General features: G+C 41.8%; 1 protein-coding gene across 3 annotated transcripts in view; it reads right to left on the bottom strand.

The window, feature by feature from the left end:
* Window positions 1-1,042: 1,042 nt before the first annotated feature.
* fras1 (Fraser extracellular matrix complex subunit 1) overlaps window positions 1,043-21,330 on the bottom strand; it is a 299,701-nt gene continuing 279,413 nt past the window's right edge. For all 3 annotated transcript variants that reach the window (XM_082555470.1, XM_082555468.1, XM_082555469.1), the window contains 23 exons: window positions 21,072-21,222; window positions 18,408-18,567; window positions 18,144-18,312; window positions 17,350-17,596; window positions 16,876-17,220; window positions 14,777-14,937; window positions 13,973-14,120; window positions 13,677-13,882; window positions 13,431-13,587; window positions 11,830-12,030; window positions 11,551-11,738; window positions 10,807-11,082; window positions 10,427-10,659; window positions 10,181-10,341; window positions 9,675-9,889; window positions 8,263-8,413; window positions 7,862-7,969; window positions 7,250-7,409; window positions 7,039-7,155; window positions 6,735-6,901; window positions 6,291-6,496; window positions 6,050-6,196; window positions 1,043-4,265 (listed from right to left, as the gene is read on the bottom strand). In XM_082555470.1, coding sequence (XP_082411596.1) covers window positions 3,681-4,265; window positions 6,050-6,196; window positions 6,291-6,496; window positions 6,735-6,901; window positions 7,039-7,155; window positions 7,250-7,409; window positions 7,862-7,969; window positions 8,263-8,413; window positions 9,675-9,889; window positions 10,181-10,341; window positions 10,427-10,659; window positions 10,807-11,082; window positions 11,551-11,738; window positions 11,830-12,030; window positions 13,431-13,587; window positions 13,677-13,882; window positions 13,973-14,120; window positions 14,777-14,937; window positions 16,876-17,220; window positions 17,350-17,596; window positions 18,144-18,312; window positions 18,408-18,567; window positions 21,072-21,222 — 4,659 coding nt within the window. In that variant the 3' untranslated portion in view covers window positions 1,043-3,680. The remainder of the gene's footprint in view (window positions 4,266-6,049; window positions 6,197-6,290; window positions 6,497-6,734; window positions 6,902-7,038; window positions 7,156-7,249; window positions 7,410-7,861; window positions 7,970-8,262; window positions 8,414-9,674; window positions 9,890-10,180; window positions 10,342-10,426; window positions 10,660-10,806; window positions 11,083-11,550; window positions 11,739-11,829; window positions 12,031-13,430; window positions 13,588-13,676; window positions 13,883-13,972; window positions 14,121-14,776; window positions 14,938-16,875; window positions 17,221-17,349; window positions 17,597-18,143; window positions 18,313-18,407; window positions 18,568-21,071; window positions 21,223-21,330) is intronic.

Raw genomic sequence — 21,330 nt, 5'->3', positions numbered from 1 at the left:
CATGGCCTGAAACGCTGCACCAGTAGTGCTGTCATGAAAAAAGAAAATTCAGCTTCATTAAGTGGAAAATCTGGACCTCAACAGGTTCTAAAATTATTTAAATACAACCTCAGGTGAACAATATATAAATACACTGTGTCCTCAACCCCAGTGAAATGCTGTGATGGGACAGTGAGAGAGTTGTGCATAAATCAGGGCCTGCAAACATCAATGAGCTGAACCAATGTTGTACAGAAAAGTGAGCCAAGTTCCTCCACAATTATGTGAGAGACTCATAAAGTCACTCAGAAAACAACTACTTCAACTTACTGCTGCTAAAAGTGGTTCTCCAAGAATTTAAGCTTAATCTTTGTTAAGTATATAAGTTAATAGTATAGGCTCATGTGTTGTTGTTCATTTGAGTTTGTATTTATCTAATTATAAAGGAGGATTTTTACTTTCTTCTTTGTGACCATAAGTAAATTATAAACCACTAAACTGCAAAAAAGGGACGTTTTTCTTAATTATTTGTACTTCATTTAATACCAGATCCCATTACTTACAAAGTAAGTAAGTAATGGGACTCTTTTTTTGTGAATTCATGACCTGCTCCTAACTCTAGCTCCTAACTTTTTGCATTGATTTCTGAAAGTGTTGGCCAACAGAGGAACAGAACTCAAACACATTTTTACAGTTGCAATTATTTTCATCACCAGTTTTATAACAAACATGTTGTTAAACTCATTCATACTCAAACAACTGAAATACTTTGCAGTTTTTAGGTTTTAAAATGTTATTGAGGAATAGCTTATCTTAAAATCAAGTAGCTGTATGTGGCTCATAAAGTCAACTGCATTGGATCCCTGCCTTAAACAGAAAGGAGGTAAGATGGCTTGTTTCCGACAGAGGATGAACTGGCCTTTGTATAATGGATTATTATGAACTGTGAATCATGCTAAGCTACTCAAGCAGAGTCCAAGAACAAAATGTGGTTTAATCTTTAAATTTATGGTTCATTAGCAGAATCTAATAGTAATAAATAAAAGTTAAATCAAAAACTTGCTGAGTTTCAGATTATTTTTTATTACTAAAAAAAGGCACCAAATACAGGCATCAGTATTGATAGCATTGTTGTCATTTTCCACAAAATGATAGCACCAAAAACATAATGTCATTCCCATAATTCCCCACTCCCGTGTAGTTTGATAGGCACACAGTGGGAAGATGACAGGAGGTGGGATCAGCGAGAAAGACGCATCACATGAGAACAAACGTGTTTTTCTTCAGCAGTGCACTCGAACCAGTGTCATACACTTAAAAAAATAATACAGGTACATCAGTAGCTGAGTGGTAACATAATACATCACAGGAGGGTACCATAAAAGTACATAAATGAATACAAATAATTATCTGAGCGATGTGAGAAAATGGATTCTGTGTCTTTGGGCAGAACAAAGGCAGGTAGACACGTATCTCCTATAAGTGATTATTTTCATTAGGACAACAGTAAGGCTGAAGCAGTCGATCGTGTGGACGGGATCAGTGAAAATCTACGTACACTGTCACAGAAAAAAACAAAAACTTTGGGTGATTTATTCTGAAATTCATGAGGAAAAATACTGCATGGCACTTAATATTGGCAGCTGTCAGAGCACAGTACAAACTCAAAAATTAAGAACTGGTGTTGAGCAACGTGACAGTACAAATGTCTCTAAGTAAGGCTTAAAAACAGGTTTATTTTTTTAAATGCAAATCCTGCTAATGAAGGCAGAAATAACAAAAGAGATGGCATAATTGCACTTGAAAAGGTTGTCATTCATTTTTGTTATTTACACTCATTCATTCTCGGGCGATAGCAGCACACCGGACGTGCCAAACACTTTAACAGCAGCTGTAGCTCGTGTAGAGGTTTCTCTGAAGGACGTTTCTTTTTCGTGGAGCCAGAATTTTGATGTTTAATTCATCTGCAGAATCACTGAGCAACACTAGTAATACAAGGGGGGATCAGAAAGTTCCAGCTTTTAAGCCAAAAAACCCCAAAACATGAAAACATTGCTTTAAATTTGTCACATTAAAGGTCATCTTCTAGAGAAGCCCTGATTTGAACACAAATAAACTCGTTATCCTCAGGTATAGAATTCAAAAATCCCTCAGTGAAGCAGATAATTCAGAGACGGTAAACCTCTGCCATGAGATGGAAAACTGAGGCCCCTTCATGGAGCCAGGGCAGGATGGGATGGCCTGGAGTCTTGATGATGGCTCCAAAAGCGAGTCAAACCCATCGACCTCCATGCAAAAATGCCCACCTTAACAGCATTAAAAGCACATTTTCAGCCTTGCTTCTATTGGTAGTTTACATTTATAATAAGATGCCAATTATTTTGTGTGTTTTTGGATATTGGAATTAAGGGCGTGGCCACAATAACTGACAGGCGTCCTGACACAAGCCGCTCTCTTTGTGTCTTTGTGAAGCCTTTTGATGATCATCTGATGATGAAACAGATGATTTAACTCCTGATATGTGCGATGTGGTTCAGACCAGAGGAGAAGCTGAGGAGGTTTGGAGACTGCCTACCAACTATTGGAGGTTTACTGGGCACGCCCAAAACTAATTGGAGAGATCCAGCTCAGGAACGCCTCAAGACCAGCAGGAGGAAGTGGGAAGTGTTTCTGGAAAACCTGCTGCTGGTGACGAGAGCTGGGTTTTTATTACGTTCCTTTGCATTTAAAGAAAAACAGCTCTTCATGGCAGGAGCTGACTGTTTGAACTGTGTGTATGTGGAAAATGGTGAATGTATTCAACAATCAGGCACTCTTTTCCTCAACAACAGGGCTGCTAGCACTACTGCTACTCATCACAAAGTTGTAGTCTTACTGTGAAGTTGGGGTAGTTGCATGAGCATCCGGGACTGCAGCACTGACAGTTTACGGTTTGGAACAGAAGCACTTTTCTCATTGACTGTCTATTCTTTTTCCTGGTCGACCGGCAGACGGGTCATTGATATTTGACCTACAGTCAATGGATTCCAACAATTTTCCAACCATGCTGCATTTCTAGAGAACACGGCAGAAATGCAGGCGCACGATGCCCACATCCACCCAAGGGTGGAGGATCCATCCATCAGGAAATACATGAACAGCACGTAGTGATGTAGCAGGAGCTCGGGGAGCAATTTTAAAATAAAGATTTGGCTATGCTCCAGAAGATGATCTTGAAAGGGAGACATTTAAAAGGCCTGTTCTAGGACTTTCTGATCCCATCGTTCATCTGAAGGAGGACTCCTACACTGGCTCCCCCTCCACAGCAGGGACATGAATAGCAGTGACGTGAATAAATGCAGCAGAAAGAGTTTTTTTTAATGTGTTTTTTTTTCTTACAAAAACAATCACCAGTGTCTGAGCTACGGCTCACCATTTTGGTGCTAAAAAGGTTGCAAATGTCAAGTAACACAGTAATGAAATGAACACAGTTTGAGGTGAAGTTTGGCTGATCAGATGCAGATGTTTTGGCTGTTTCACACAGCTGTGTGTTTTATGGATTCCTGAGGTAGCCCAGTCGCCTGCGCGTCACACTCTTCCCTTTTTCAACGTGGTATAAAAATACATTAACCTCTCATTCCATTAAGTACAAACTTTCTTTTAGAAAATACCTTTTTTTAAATTCCACTTTCACCTTTTCCTCGCCTTCCTCGTCACGCGTTTCAGACCTCAGTGCCGTCGTTGAGGTTGTTGTGGAGTTTGACCTCCAGGTTGACCTGTTTGACCTTGGCCTTGCTGTTGGCCTCCTGGTTGCGGTTCAGGACGTTGATGTTTCTCACCGTGCAGTGCTTGGTGCCGAAGTTCTTCTCCACACACTTGTCCATGCACACCTCCACTTTGGTGTTGAGCGGATACTCCTCGTAGATTTTTGGTTCCTTCTTCTTGCTCTTCTTCTTGGCCAACCGTCGGCAGCGGCGGAACAAGAAGCAGGAGGCCAGCAGGACCAGGACCAGCAGGGTGATGGCGGCCACACCTCCCCCCACGGAGCTGCCCACGTGGGCGTTAAAGGTGGGGGAGGGCCCGGCTTCCAGGTAGAGCGACTTCATGTTGGTCCCGTTCTTTATTTGATCTCCTTCGTTGTCGTAGATGAGCGACTCGTCAAGCGTCAGCCGGCCGCTGCGATCCACCAGGTCACGTTTAGAACGGCTGAGCTGATACGTCACAGAGCGCTGAATCCTGGGGTTGGACCGCGACTCGGGGCCGATCACATAAATTACCTGCAGGTACCACTGGTGCCCCGCCTCCACCTGTCAATCCCCAGAAAGAGAGGATCATGTTAGCTGCACAGTTTGTTGTAAAGTAAATTCAGTGTTCACGAATTATTATGTAGAATATGCAGATCAATAAATCTGGACCCATCCAGCTGGTCTACGGCGCCCCAGAGGTGGGAAGTAACAACGTACAAATACTTCATTACTGTACTTAAGTAAAATTTCCAGGTCTGCATACTTTGAGTCTTTATTTTTTGACAACTTTTTACTTACACTTTAAAAACAAATATCTCAAACTATCTACTCCTTACATTTTTAACACAGGCTCGTTATTTTAAGTTTAACACATTGAGGGACGTTTTTATTTCCCAGCACTGCACAGCTTCAAACATCAACATGAATTAAATTAAATGGGCTTCAAACTAACTGAGAGGGGCAGGATAACAAAGACAATCCTATTGATGCACTGGTGATTATGACACACAACAAGATGAGAGAGATGCATCTAACTAGACCTACAGAAGAGGAGTGAGTGCAAAGAGTGTAATGTTTTTTATGTGGCAGGTAATTTCAAATGAAACTCTAAAGATAGCTTAACATATATTAGCAAAAACAAACTATTTGTGTGACATCGGTCATAAAATGTGTCTGCTGCTGTTTTTCACAAGGAGAGAAAAGTGTGAGCGCTAACTTCACTCAGAACGATGTAAGAAAGACAGGACAGGAGAGAAATAAGAGGTTAAATTTCAAGGTAAGAACAACTCAGTGACATTTGATGAACTGGATAATTTTATCATTCATTTTAGAGCTTTTTTGACAAGATATTGTTTCCATACATGATATGTTGCCAAATTATTTTTAAGTATACTAATTTTTTGTTTTTCACAGGTTGCATGTAAACACTAGGCAGCTCAGTGCAGGCTACACTGTTTGCAGCACTGTGGTAAAACTTAGGGTAGTGAGTTATGTTGGATTGGTGCAGAGCAGCTGTGGCGTTCATGGTCTGTGCAATATTTTTGGCTCATGTGCAAGTATGTGGGTCCCAGTCTGTTTCAATGTTTCTTACACATACACCATGTATATAGTTTCACTCACATATATGTATACATATACACTGCTTTTTTTTTTTTTTATTTATTATATATTCTTCCCCCTTTGTTGTATATTGGTTTCTCTTCTTCTTACTTTTGCACCTTTGTGGTCCAGCTACCCAATTTCGCTGTGCAAGAAACTGCACAATGACAATAAAAAGTCTAAGTCTCTAAGTCTACTGCAGTTCCCACACCCACTCTTTTTGTGAATGTTGCGAGCCTCCTTCTACACGTTGGTCAAGCTAAGATATCTGAACAGTGGATAAGAATTCCTGTTCTGTATGCGGGTCACTGTTTATGAATGCAAAAGCTTAAGGAACGCTAAACTGTCAGACTTCAGCATTTCAAGAAATTTATATTTACCAGCTTTTGATATCAAACTTTCATCACTTGCCCACAGATTTCACGTATTCTGTTACAATATAACTGATCTTTCATAGCCATATCAAAAAGGTCTATCTGCCATACTTCTTGTTACTGATTGAGATTTTATCAAAGTAACTATTTTAAGCATCTCCAAAAGTTCAAAGCTGCTGTGGCTCATTGAACAAGAAGTCTTTACTGTCTGGACTAAATCTTTATTACTTTCTTGTAATCAAACTTACATATTAACTTAACAGCATATTAACAGCTACTTCTCACATCAGATATATATACACATACACACAAACACACTATTGCTGTGCTAGACAGCGCTGTACCACATGTGCTGTTTCTGATTCCACACACCTTGTAGAGCGCATCAACCTTCATCGTGAAGCCGTCTACACCTGGCATGGCCGTCATGGACTGCAGCTCTGGGATGTCTGAGGCAAAGTGAGCCTCGAAAGGAACGTCGTGGAAAAATCTGTCACAGACATCGGGCTGTTTACGATCCTGCAGAGGAAACATGAAGAGAAGAAATGATAGCACATGTCCAGAAACACTGTAGTCTCTTTCTTCAAATCAGAAAACTTTAATAAATCTGTACCAGCAGCAGGAAGCGATGTTTGAGGTGTTTGTTGGGTTGAATGCAGCCGTACTGCGGCCCCTCGTTGTACAGAGTCCCCGTGGGGTCGAAGAAGGGAACATATCCGTCCCTGCCAGTGCACAGGTAAACCTTCTCCAGCTGCAGTTTGTAGGCTGCGTTCAGGTTCTGCTCAGGGTTCCACAAAACCCTGCCGTACAGAGTCTGACCTGCAGGGGGCAGCAGAGGGACAGGTTTTCTGCTGTGTACTGAAGCGTTTACTTTAGGGAATTAGAGTGACTCGGTAAGTGCCTCTTACTGTATAAAAAACCCCCAAATTAGTACAATAAATATTCATTATTTATTAATATTAATAATAAAATAAAACAAAAACAGCTGATTCTGAGGTGGTCAGACTCATTTTTCGTGGAATGACTTTTACATATATATATATGTATATATATGTACCCATGGAGAACGCTCCTTTGTAGTCCATCTCAGCCATCGACACATCAGCAGTAGCCGGGTCCATCATGAACACCTTCTCATTGTTGCACAGCTGGAACTCCGTGTTGAGCGAGTAAACCACAGGAACAGGCCTGTTGGTTTGTTGGAAGGCAATCGGCACCAGAAACCTGTGGGGAAAAAATTTTGTTCAAGCTCCTTATGCAGTAAATCTCTATGAAATTAGTTTGGAATCTTGTTGGATTTAAATAAGAGAACTAATTTGAGAAACTGTCTGCGGTAAATGTCTGCAGCTGTTTGGTCGTACTTCTCTGGAGCGTGAGCTGTGCAGGACAGCTGTTTGTCACCGGGATCGATCCACGGCTGAGTTGGCTGAACAGTGCAGGGGACCAAGAAGACTGTGTACTCTCCAGAATAGTCCTTCCTGTTCAAGAAAACACAAAATTATTACTATCCCATCATCATGGGAGGTCAACACGACCTGAGCCTATAGGCTGGTTATGAATGAATGTACTGACCTGCTGTAGGAGCTGGTAGCCCTCCACAGCTGGTACGGTGAGTCAAAGGTTTGAGCGCTCCACAGCAGCTGGATGTCAAACTCGATGCCTCCGAGGTGGTCGGGGGCCATGAGGCGGGACTTGTGGCCCGGCAGGGTGTGGTGCTCAAGCACAAACTGACCTGGAGGGAGAATAACAGCAGGGGCTTTGATTTTTAGTGTAAAAAAAAGAAAGAAGAAGAAGAATATATCCTGCATCCTATTTTTGCACACCTCATAAGGCTTTGCGGTCTAAAGGCACCGCAATACCATTTGAACAGGCACAGTAAAGCCCTCTGAATGCAGTTCTACAAACACAGCGAAAACCTGAAGCTAAATTTAAAAATAACAAATGTTTGACCATAAAGGCTAGAACTGTGTAGAACTGTGGGATAAAACTGAAAACCTTAAATTGTCAGTTTAATTTCCTCCCTCAGTGGCCTCCTCATTGCTGTAATAAAAGATGGATTTACATTGATTTACCTCGATCACAGACTGCTCTCTCATTAGCTTCCATTTCTTGTATCAATAACAATATTAAGGCAGACATAATAATTCTATGCAGTGCTCTTAGAACGTGTGTTTGTGGACTGACCTCTGAATTTGGCGTGAGTTTTAAACTCAATTACCAGCCGACCGTCTTCCCTGATATAGATCCTGATGATCTGCAGTCTGGCTGAGAGGACGCTGTCAGTCTGGATACCTGCAGACATGAAAAGCCAGCCAAAGAAAACCTAAATTAGAGCAGAAGTACATCACTAATAATTTCTTGAATAAGAACTTGGATACTTGGAAACAGTCTTAAATCTTAAATGATTTATTTCTACAATGCATTTTCATCATTATCCCATTTTTCAGAAAGGAAATAAACATTGTTACCCTGCACAATGAAAGCAAAACTACAATGTGAAACCAAAACACATCCCGCTATATGTTTACATCCAGGACTGTGGACAATAATAAGGTGTGCAGAGTTCATAGACATAAACTCATGACCTGTCCTCCAGAGCACGGTGTCATAGAAGAAAGAGAACTCCATCTCGGTGTGATGCTCCAGAGAGGCCCAGCCTCTCGGGGCTGTGACGTAGATGTAGGAGACATAGAGAGGAACCTGCACCGTCAGGAAGGACTGAGCAGAGTCCCGAACCTGGAAGAATAGCAGCAGCCTTTAATGTTAATTCTCTCAGAGGGTCACAGAGAACTTTCTTCTGTTTGTGAGGACTTTACACACAGTACAGAGCATTATTTCACCATCAAATAGATGCACTATGATTACATGATGGACGTCCACATCCCAACACAGTCACGGTCCCAGGTTCTGTTTCTGGGGCTGTCTACATGTACCCTATCCTGCAATCACTCCTGTGCATATTTTAGACCTTTCTCATGTCAAATGCCTTTATCTGTGCCTCCTCATCTCCTCTGTTCTCCCGCCTGTAACCTGAAAATCAATCAGTCCGACATTGAGGACTGAGGAGAAATATAAACCCATCGAAGTGCTTTAACCTGCATTTGTGCACACAGACACTTCTTTAAATCTTTTAATAGTATGAACTGTAGATGATGATATTCAATGTGCTTGCAGTTTTATTGAGGAAATTATGAAAATTGCTCCACAGTTTTTTGGGAGGTTTTTTTTTTTGCAGATTGTTGAACCTCTGCCCATCTTTACTCATTAGAAATGTCCTGTGATGTTCTTTTTACACCCAGTCTGTTACTGACATGTTGCCAGCAAATCAAAATCACTTCCCAGCCTTCTGTTGCTCCTGTCTCAACTTTTTCGAGGTGTGTTGCTGACATCAAAATCAAAATGAGCTTAAGTTTTCCATAAAGTAGTGAAATGTGTCAATTTAAACATGCGATGTGTTTTCTATGTTTTATTGAGAATGATATGGGTTTAAACAATCAAGAATGCACAGGTGTGTCCTCTGCAGGGGTGTTTTGCCATTTAAATATAAAAACCAAACTACAGCTGCACTGGCAGCTGTGTGAAATGTCATAGGTTACTGAAAATGAAGCTCCTTGATCGCCTCCTTCACTTGGGTCTCTGGAGGGAGGGACTAAGACGTGAGGAGCGAAGTCGATGATGTGCAGTCTGGGGATAGTTTAGTCAAGACATCTGTTTTCTGCTCCCAGTGGTCTTCTTGTATTCTTCTTGTTTTTGTGTTACGCTTTTAGATTCCTTTATGAGTAACCTTTTTCCCCCTCTATCTCCCCCATTTCACCTTCTTCACCTTTGCTGCCACTGAGTTTTATAACTGATTTTTAAAATCGATTTTTTTTGTTTTTGCACGTTTCTGCACACATAAATAACTCTTCCATAACAACTGATTCAATTTATCAAGAAGACTGAAAACATTGTGAAGAGCGACTGTTTTAAAAGCTCTGCCTTTGACCGTCCTACGCACCTGGAAGTCCGCGGTGACTGAGCCCCCGCACACGTCGATGAGTTCTGTCATGTCGTAGTAGGCATCGAAGGTCCAGATGCAGCTCTTCAGGTTGAGGTGCTTATAGAACTGGAGGCTCTTGCCCTCGCGGACGTTGGGGTTGAACTGGTAGGGGCGGTCGTAGCCGGGCCCCAGGGAGATGCTGTCATACGATACATCATCGAGGAAGCCCGACTCTGAGGAAGAGTGTTGTCAAAGAAAAGTAAGAAAACTACACGTCTGGTTTAATAATTATTTTTTAAATCGATCAGGAAATCTTGCAAGCATTGATTAAAATTGGCTGCCTGTAAAATATTAAACCATGAGAAGATGAAGCTGACTGCAGCAGAAAATTAAAGAATTTTAATATGGTGGTAATTCAAACGTGAGCCCTAGATACTGTAAATGGTTCAAATGTGGATCTAATCACACTGCAGCCTCCTGAAGATGAAATTTCCAGCTGTGAGGTCTGTGTTTGTGTGACTGACCGGCGATCCCCTGAAGGTCTTTGAGGGTGACCAGGTTGGAGCAGACGTGCTGCTGCCTGTAGATCGACTCTGACAGCAGGAAGTGAAGGTTGTGCAGCGGCATGGTGGAAACCAGGGGGAGCATTCCATCCTGATGGGGGATCTGGACTGAGATGTGGATCCTAAACCGGGACATACAGAGAAGAGCAGAAATTAGCATAAACTCTTGGTGAAGATGCTTATCTGGTTTAAAAAGCCGCTACGGACCGGTTGGGGTGCTCTTTGTGCTTGACGTCTAAGTATTTGAGTGTGGCGATAAAGGATTGAGCCTGGAAGCCTCTGGCGGTGCCCGTGGTGACGGGTGTGTGGCAGATGGAGCCCTCTGTGCCGATGGTGGCGATGTTGCTCCTCAGCGGTGTTCCCAGGTGTCCAGCTTTGTCTCTGGCCTGAGCCACGCAGCGAACGTGGAAGCGCCGGCTGAAATAAATGCTGTCCAGAACCTGAGAGACACGAGAGTTTCCACACACAGGGGAAAATTTTTTTTAAACATAATTTTATTGTCTTACTGCCAATAAATCCTATTAAATAACAACCTAATGTATTCGCCTCTTAATTTCAGATTTATTTGACTCCTTAGTTTAACTCACCATATGGTTGACGCTAGTATACGGGGTTGTATCTGTGACCGTCTCAAAGGGGGATCGGGCGCCGCTGGTGTCAGTGGGAGCCGCCACTTCCCACGAGAAGTGAACTTGGGTCTGGTTGATTCCCGCCTCCTCACAGCGCTCCTTCATCACAGAGTACTTGGGGTAGTGAGGGTCACAGGGTGTGACACACACCAGAGGGTAACCTGGAGAGGGAGTCTTCTTGCTGCCCTCTTTGATCACTTCCTGGACATGATCGTAATCAGCGAGAGAGACCACCTGAGCAGGAAGGAGGGTGGGAGATCGTGTAAATGAGAGGAGTTCAGCTTTTACATTTCAAGGGGCTGGCGTACAAAACACAGTATGAGATGAGATTCCTCCTAAAAAGTCGTTTGGGGTAAAATCACCCACCATATAATATTTTAATGGCAGCTGAATAGATATATTCATTGCAAGTGGTTCTGGTAAATGCATAAGAAATGTAAAAGCCTATAAACAAGTGCCTGAGGGAAAATGCTGCCCACGTTTGCTGCTGCTTTTTTGGAGTTCTCTGAATATGTATTAGGGGAGAGATGTGCTTTTGCCAGGAGTGGAGACGTTTCAAGTGACAGGTTCTCTAAGTGCTGCAGAAAATAGACAAAAGATTAAGTTCTCAGCTGAATGCTAAAGTTCTCCTAAAGGCTGAACATATCCTCCACTTCTGCTATTCTACTGCTCCTGCTTCATGTATCCTCCAAGGTTCCTTACAATAGGCGTGGCAGGTAGGATGAGACTTCCTGCCGCCTCCTGATCCAGAATGGTCACTGTGGCCATTGTGATCTCCCCAAGCACTGCCTCCACTGGGTCATCAGGCCCAAGGACCAATGAGAAGGACTCGTGCCACTCTCTGTCCTCATTGGACAAAATCTCCACTTTAAAGAGGATGTGGTCCATGCCTATGGAGAAAAAAAAACATATTTACTCCCAGTAAAATCATCCCACTAACACTCTTCCCAAGTCCCAACGAGGAGCATTTTCAGCACTTACCCGGGGTGAATTTAAGCACTCGACTCTTGGGATTGTAGTCGACTCCAGATTGGGCCGATCCATCCCGGGTGCTGCAACGGATCTTGGACGTTCGGTCCAGATCTCCTCTGCGGATCACTTTGATGTTGAGCACTTCGATGCCATCTGGACCGGGAGGCTCTCTCACCTGAAAGGACGCCTGCTCGAACTCAATGGTGGGAGCTGGAGGAACGGGAGAAGTCTGACTGTCAATCATTTGCACATATAAAACTTTTAATCAGCTTCCAAAATAACAGGTGCATCCAATTAAAACTTATAGAACAGCGGTATAATAAAACCCACCTCCATTAAGGTTTTACTCGTTTTCTTTTTTTTTGATGGAAATAAATAAATACAAACATCAGGCACCAGGCGATAATTAAAAATGAGCCTGTCAGGGAATCAATTCGTGTCACATACATCTGTGCTTCGGGAGGATTTTTAAACATTATTTGTTGAAGTTGACCAAAAGTTGACCTTTGGAATACAAGCATGCTGATCCACACAGGTGTACACACGGGTGTTCACAGACGAGGACTACACCTTTCTTGGCTGCTGCCTCAAAGCACATTGTGCGCTGTCTATCTTGCGTGTAGCACAATATCGTTTATTATTTAGTATCTACTGATATCTACTGCTAGCTAGTTTATTGTGATGGTGCTGTATTTATTATGTTGCTCTTTTTTGTTTGTTTTCTCTTCTGTTTTTTTTTCTCCATACAGGTGATCCAGGTGTTTTGTTTTTCTTTCTTTCTTCCCCCCTTCTCACCGTCTCTTCTCCCCTCTGGTTTTCTTTCTCTCCCTCTCTTTCATTCTTTCTCCCTGTCCTATCCCCCAGTCATGTCTGTCCCGTTTGTAGCAACTGAAAATAAAATAAATTCATAATTATAATAAAGGTCAATCAAATGGACCAATATGGCAAGGCCATGATGATCCACTTGGTAAAATAAATCCGCTTGGCATCTTTCTTGGCCTTAAGACAACAATTCTGATGGCTAAAGAGCCAAACGGGACACACAAAAAAAAAAAAAGAAAAGAAAAAAAAAAAAAAAGAAGTTGACCAAAAGAAAAAACGAGGAACATTATCTTAAAATTAGTTTGGAAATCAGGAGCAAGTTCAACATACTCAGGATATTTTATCCATACCAGGCTTCAGTTATTCTAACATCAGCAATTAGGCTGAGGGGTCACACACTCGAAAAAATTAGTGACGCATAGTTCAAAAAGTGCAAGTAGACTATGATATACCTCAAATATGCAGTCAACAGGAAACAAAAGGAATGGTGACGACGTTTTCATTGGTTATTAAATCTATATAAACCCATCACCCAGTAATTCACAACTTAGTTTTGAGAGTTTTGTTCAGGAACCATTTCAATATTCCCCCAAAAAATAAAAAATAAAAAAGTGGGAATGTTTTTTCAAAATAAAAGTCCTCAGCTTCTTTCATGTTAGTATCAGATAAAGGATGTAAAATGTATATATGTAGCTCTTTTTATGATATAAAACCTATCATTATTCTCTGACAGCATATCAGTAAATCCTGTTTAATGTGAATCACATGGCGATCAAGCGCCTGCTTACCATCTTCATCATTGGTGATGGTTACAGTGACAATATCATTGGCTCCCACCATGGCGCCGCTCCAGTGGTCACTGAGCGGTGTACCGAGATGCACCTGAAACTCCTCCTCAGGCTCGAACACTGAGTCGTCAATGATGTGAACTGTGCAGTTTTTCACCTGGAAAATGCACAATCGAAGCACCCTGATGAGCAGAGTCTGAGAACAAGGACACAAACATCAGGTCACATTTTGACTCAACATTTTACCTTCTCTCCTTTGAGGAAAGTGATGCGCGACTCATCTGCATTCCTTCTCTCCTCAAAGTCGTCCATCACCATGGCGGACATGGTCCGGGTGAAACAGCGCACCGATGACTTGAAGGAGAGGTCGCCGGTCCGGATGATGGGGATGTGGAGAAGGTTATCCTTCTCCTTCGCGGTGTAGGAGCTCTTCTCAAACTGCATGTTAGGAACTGAGAGAGAGCGAGCAACATCTGATCAATGAAGGGTGTTTGACATGACACATGTGTATTAAAGCCTGCGATTGTTCTGTGAGGACGTACTGTCCTGGAACGTGTCCGCGATGATGACGTTGGCTTCATAGGGCTCTTGGAGGACAGCACCCTGAGGAGAACTGAGGAACACCACGAAGGACTCAGACCCCTCAATGGACGGGTTCTGGATGTCATCCATGATGGTTAAACTGCACGTCTGTTTAAAAAAAGGGAGGTCAGATTAAATGATTTGCAAGGGTTATACGGGTGAATCTGTTATTTATCGAGGAATAAAAACACCTTCCTGGTAGCTGCAGTAGAAACTTGGTGAGCTCGGCTGATGATGTTATAAAAAAATGTTCATCTACTGTACGTAAAGATGTCAGTGTTGAAGAATTAACTCAGATCCAGCTGTGTACAAGTGCTGACACCGTTCTACGCATCCCAGAGGCAAAACTTCATACAGCGTATCCAGTTCAAGCTGCTTTATCTGCTCACAGTCTACAAGCTGCTTTTTTAACCCAGCATCCCCGACTGTCCTCCATCCTGTTTATCAATTATCTGATAGCCCATTGCACAGCTGGCTCAAGTGTTTTTGTTTGGGACGATAACATAACTGTGACATCTGTGCTGGGGTCTCCGTGCTATTTTCACTGTTGTAGCAAAATCATTGCCACTCCTAAAGTTGGACAAAAGTTGACCTACCTGAAGTTAACTGACTGCAGTGTGAGGGTGCATTAAAAAAAAGGATGATGGATGTTTTTTTTAATCACCCATCACACAGAACATGTAGAACAAGAGAAACAACATAACTGTTTCATTCTTAAAATATAAACTATAGAATTCGACTGTAGGTGAGAAGTCTGTCCTCACCTCGTCAGTTTTTCCAGGTTTGAATTCCACTTTCTTGGAGCTGGGAATGTAGTCGACCCCGGGGCTGGCTGACGGAGGGTCTGAAGGTCGGGTGGCGCACCACACAGAGGTCAGCGAGGACAGGTCGCTGCCATGACGCAGCACTGGTATTTCAATTGTGCCTGAGAGAGGGAAAAGTGAAATGCAAGGTAAAAAAATGTGAAATGTGGGAAGTTGCTGTGTTTTTGAGGGGTTATAAGATATTAATAACTCTAATTTACAAAGTTGTTTTGATCTTTACATAGAAAGTAATTTAAATCCTGATCTAAGAACAAAGTGACACAGAAACTGAATCTCGCAGCTTCTTTTAGCTGCAACTAATGATACTGTCTGTTCAACACTGTGGGGAAGATACCTTTGTATCAAAGATCAAAGCTACGCCAGCGAGAAGAAGGAGAAAAAGAAAGAAGTGGAAGAAGTTCAGCAGAAAGATGAGGCGCAGTGTAGCTGTCAGTGATGCTAATTATAAGAGAGGAAACAATCTATTCTGTGTCATGCTCCAAAACACGTCCAATGTTCCTAAATAAATGAAACAAGTAAAATATCACAGAGTGCAGTGATCTAACTGACGATGAGAAATGTTTCCACAAAACATGATGCACGTAAACTGGTTACACTAATATCATTAAATGTATCCATTATGAAACCTCCCATACAAAGACTACTTTCTAACAACTATTGGAAATGCCCTAAATTCCTAATGGAGAGCTATAAGAATAGGCATCACTTCAAACAACTCATATAAAAAAGTAATAAAGAAAATATAACCATTACTTATAAATTATGTAATTTTTTAAAATATTAAATCATTGTAAATACTGTCATGTGTACAAACACCTAATATTATAATGTATGGTAATAAATGTGTATCAAATAATTATTTTATAAATTATTCATGACGTACTGATGATAAAAATTATGTTCTGATGACATTCCATATAACATTTTTACATTATGTATTTCTTAACGATGACCTTAGACGTTATTGTTGTTTGATTAAGGTTTCAAAGGCTTCATTTAAAGCTGCTGCCAGGATATGCAGATGGATTACCAGTGAAACCAGTGACACCAGTTTTCCACCTAAGTCCTAACATGATCCTAAAGTGGTCTTCTCTCTTCTATTTTATATCTGCTTGTGTTTCGTAGCCTGTTTAGGCCCTGTCCAGGACTGGAGCTTCTACTTCCGCTTTCTGCCATCTCCTCCAGCTCCCAGCTCCCAGACTGTCACTGTGCTTGATTGTTCTGGTACACCAATCCCTGCTTCAATCAAGCCGCACCATCAATCACACCACCAGCTTAAAATGAGCAGCAAAGCAGAGCTTATTATTCAGAGCTGCTTTGAGCTGCCATGCCACTCTGTCAGTCTGTATTATTTAGACTGTACCTTGACTGTGTTGTTTTAAATGTACTTTGGCTTTGTGCTGTTTTTAACTAGTTACACCTGTACTTTATATTTATTTGCTTAATTTTCAACTCGGGCAATAGCATCTATTTTGGCTGCATAACCTCTCAGTGTTTCTGGAGAGTGGAGCAGTGATCATCTCCAACATTCACACGTGATAAAAGTTTGTCTGTGAAGGTTCTCAGTCATCCAGGTCATCGTAGTCTAAGGGGCTTGGAAAGAAAAGCGTCTGGACTTCTTTAAGTTTCCTTGAAGCCTAGTTGGGTTTTTTATTTGTTATCATTTGTGATGAAAGTGAAACTACGCAGTGAGTGGGTTCACAGGTTTTATGCCAACCCAAGTGCCAACTCTTAAAATATCTATCATACTAACATTAATGTTTGTTTATAGATCATTTATACAGTCAAAAAAAATGATTACTACTAGTTAGAATGCTAATAATAAATATGTGTAACTAAAGTTTAATTAACTACTAATCTATCATTCATTGCTAATGATTATTGTGAAGTGCTAGCTACCAGTGCACTAGTTTTTTATAGGAAGCTATTAGCCGTTTGAAACATTTAATTTTTTTTACTTAAATTTAATTTAATTACGCAATAAGAAATATGAATTCATAAAGACATTACGCTGGTGGATGCACGAAAAAGGCTCATACCAGCATCTTCGCTGAAAGTAAACGTGGCGTTTCCAAGAGAAACAGTCGATGCATCGTTGGGTCCATCAATAATGACCTTGGCCACCGACACGTCGCCCATGCGTGCGTTATCGGAGGTGTCTGAAAGCACCAGCTCGAACTCCTCGGACAGTTCGTACTCGCTGTCATCGATGAGCTTAACATCACAGGTGGACATGCTGACTCCAGGACCGAAGATCACTCGGTTGTCGGTGGTCATGCCGCGGCTCTTGTAGTCAGAGCCGGACTCCAGAGCGTGGAGGCTGCTGCCCTGTGCTGACTTGGCTACGGTGTAGCAGAGAGCAGAGACTGTGCTGGAGGTATCACCTGAGCAGAAATGAAGAGAGACAACAAGGTCACACAGTGTGTGCAGGAACTAAAGTGAAAATGAAAAGAAAGAAATTATGAGAAAATTCGTGGAAAATGAAATGTTAGAAACTCCTCTGCAGTGTGTACCTTTCCTTTCAATGGGAGCATGGATTAAGCCTGAGCTTTCATTGACATGGTAAATCTTCTTGTCAAACTGCAAAGTGGGTTCGTCTTCTGTGTCGTTGATGTTGACGACAGCGCGCGTGTTTCCACCCAGCAGCGCGTACACGGGCATGCTGAGCTCCACATGGAAGCTCTCGATCCCCTCAAACACCTTGTCGTCGTTAATGACTATAGTGCACACCTTTGTGTCCTCACGCTCATCAAACTGCACCTGGAAAACAATGAGAAGGAGGCATTAAAGAAGTGATTACAAAACCTTAACTTAACATAGGCTAGTTATAGATGATACACGTCACTGAATGTCAAGTAAAGCAAAAGTGTGCCCACTTTACTAAATCTTTTTCCTCCTCAAACCTCCATGTACACAAAGGAGTACCTCAGGGTTCCATATTAGGACCACTGATTTTCTTCCTCTGAAATAGGATGTTTGTAGTACAAACATTATGTTCCTGTTGTACTCCACTTAAAACTGATGAAAATGCAAAAAGATTCCAGGTTCACGTTACTCCCAAGATGTTAAGGTCAAAAACTGCTCGAAGCCGTGGATCTGTTTTTATGCTTGATGCTGTGGTCCACAAGTTCATGAACAGGAAAGTAAGACCTAACCTTGGATTATTTTGTTGTTACAAAGATAAATAAGATTTTAGCAGCATTTACTGGTTTCCAGACTAAATGAAGAACACAAACTCACAGGAGAGAAATAAAATCAATTAAAAGAGAAATGTTCATTTTTTAAACGTGGAATATCGAGTTTCTACCTGCCCAGCATATTCCACGTAGTCCTGCTGTCCAGGTCTGGATCCGACGCTGCTCGTGGAGGTGGCGCTGCCCTGTTCAGTGCGGCAGAGCACGATGGCGTACTGGTTGAGATTACCGGTTCGCTTCACGGTCACCGCCACTGTGCCGGCCTTCTCACTCACATTGTAGCTGTGGTGCCAATAGAAGAAGTAGGAAGGTAAAAGGGTGGGTGTCCAACGGATAATCTTTATAAAATATGTATATTTCTTTGAAATGGTGCAGACCTTTTGTGCTCAAAGCTGATGAGGGACCACTGGATGTGGAAGACATTGTCACTGACCACATTTGGTTTGCTGTCTTTGACCAGGAACTTGAAGTTGTCCATGGTTTCCTGGACGTTCTCCTGATGAAGCACGTACCGGATCAGACCCAGATTGATATCGGCTACAAAGAAAAACAGCCACATTAGTCTAAATTTATTTCTCTGTTTGGGGTTTTTAGTATTAGTGCTTCTATTAATGCTTCTTCATCAGTTCATTCATGTCTACCAATTGTTTTTTATGTTTCAATCACTTCATGTTTCAGTAGCCGTTTGGCTCGATTTCTTACTTTGTTACCGTCATGTTTTCTTCCACCCAGCAATGCTTTTCTGATCCTCCAGAGGATCCCAAGGAGATCTCAGGCCAGATGAGACATAAAGTATAAGCTCTCTGGTTTCTGGGTCTTGCTTATAATTTCCTTTGAGTTAGGTGTGCACTGATAATCTCTAAAGGAAAGATACCCAGGTGAGATCCCGCTGAATGTCTTAGAGCCTCACCCTGAAGTTGAGCTCAACGCTGCCTCAGAAGGAGATGAACATAATTATTTTAGCCATTCAGACTCAATTTTAATAAAATACCATTACTAAGAAGTGAACTGACTCAGATCAGGTCTGATGGGAGTCAGTCAAAAACGACCACACGGGTTCAAAATGTGCTGAAAATAATGTTTTAAATATGCCAGAAATGTCACAAAGCACTGCAGCAGGTTTTTAAATCAGCAGGAGAGCCAAATTCACACGATGGTCTTTAAAGACAATTAGTGCTGATTTTTATGCTTGCACACAAATTTACTGTGAGGAGGGGGACACCCAAAAAAGACTGATTGAATCTTAAGAGTGAAAATCTTTTGCAAAGAAGGCATTTCTTGGAAAATATCACTTCCATAATTTGCAGCCTTGGGCCAATTCACAGTACTTGGAGAAATAAAATAGCCTGGAAATGAATGTGAAAGTTATTATTGGCTCTGGGTTTCTGCTCATTTACACCTTCCACAGAAGGTTGTAGAAAGGGAAACACTTAGATGTGAGCCCAGCTGCTTCAAAATTGGCCAAATGACCTTCAGGAAGCTCAGCATAAACACCACAGAGATGAAGACAGTACTAAATTATGCATTAATATCCAGAATAGTAATATCTCAAACATAATTTTTAGATTGCGTACAAGCATTTGGCAGAATATGGGAGCAAATGCTCACAGTCGGGATGATGTTGATTACTAGAAATCTCATCTGTTTTATTTATTCATATTGCCTCCATCTCTCGTGCTCAGGCTAAGGGTTATTTCACTTATTGGAAATTTATTATCATTAAGAAAATGATGTTTACAAGCTTCAAATTGAGCATGCGACACATCAAAGTGGCTGTTTATACTTGCTCTCTGCAGCCTGGAGGATCAACATTTTACAACAGCAGGCTGACACTGATCCTCGTCTGCAGCCTTGAGGTGAACATAAGCAGGCTCATAATGAGAGCACTGCTGATTTAAACTGCAAATTAGCTGAGTAAACGTGTGCAACGGGAAATACAGCAGATAGGTGGTGTCGTTCAGCGGAGAAATGATCAGAGCGAAGAATGTGGGGTCAAGCTTTTGTCCCTCCTTCTCACTGTGAAGACAAAATGTGACGGAGTCTTTTGTTTTCCCCTCCTCTACCTTCCAACAGGCACCGAGTTTTCTCTGCAGCGGCACGAAGGATGCGGGATGAACAGAAGAGGGCACCGATGCAACACTGAACTGGTGCAGTGAAGGAAACAGGTGGCTCTCTATACACTGATAGAGAAGTCTTTGTGGTTTATGTCATCCGTTGAGGGAGTTTAGAAGGAAAGCCCAGGAGCAGCGGGTTTCCAATATGTGAGTCCCAACTGCTCTGAGGCATAGCTAATCCTCAGGCATTAAAAAGTCCTTCAAATGAAACTATCTCAGAAGAGAAAAAAGATTGAACTTGAAGGGAGTCAGAAAGCCATGGCTTCATTTTAAAGAGTCATAAGGGTTTGATTTGGAAACGTAAACTGGCACTAACTGCAGCTTTACACAGTATATCCCAACTATGACTGCGGTGATCCCACACTAACCTGATAAGATAACCATCCTGCATATCAAAAAGTAGCCTTCATTTCCTTTTAATATCGTACACCATCAGCCCATTGATGTGAGTTTTTAAAATGCACATGTAGTACATGGTTTATTAGTATTCAGTATGACACAAAAAAGGAAAATTATCCTAATTTTTTATGAATATTTGAAGCAGGAAAAGTAAAAAAACATCAAAGCTCACAGAAGGAGGGGAAAAGCAAAACTGCACCCACTCTTTTTCTCAACCTGTGTTGAGCTGATGGAAATTTTCTTTGATATAAATATATTTGAGAACACTTTAGTGGATAAGCACAATCGTGTGGATATCAGCTTCTGGACCAATCAGGATTTGGCCCTGATTGGTTCCAACATGCCACAGAGAGTTGCAAAAGTGTCACCACTTTAAATACAGACTCTCTGGATAAATTTGATGAACTGAGTCTTTTTTTGGACAAGGATCGAAGCTGTCTGAGGAGGAGAAGTTAAGAGGGATGGGTTGTCTAATAAGTTAAACTGTTACTGCTGTAAATATAAAGGCAACAGAGAGAGCTTCGGTACCTTGTGTGAATGTGGTAATGGGGTTCCCAGGTTTCAGCTTGCTCTCCAGGAAGCCGTGCTTTGGCTCTGTGGTGATCTCATAAACCAGCTGTCCATCATCTGTGTCCGGGTCCATGGTCAGCAGCTCCTTCTTGGTGATCAGATTGGTGGCCTGACAGACATCAGACAGGATTGACTCAAATTTCCTGTTTTTCAGTTTTCACTGCACAGAAATCATCTCACAGTGCAAGAATTCATTACTGGGGATTTCATTCACAAT

The sequence above is a fragment of the Aulonocara stuartgranti genome (assembly GCF_965226115.1).
Source record: "Aulonocara stuartgranti genome assembly, chromosome: 12".
Classification (NCBI taxonomy): Eukaryota; Metazoa; Chordata; class Actinopteri; order Cichliformes; family Cichlidae; genus Aulonocara; species Aulonocara stuartgranti.
Note: the sequence above shows the minus strand (reverse complement) of the source record. Positions and strands in the feature narration are given on the sequence as shown.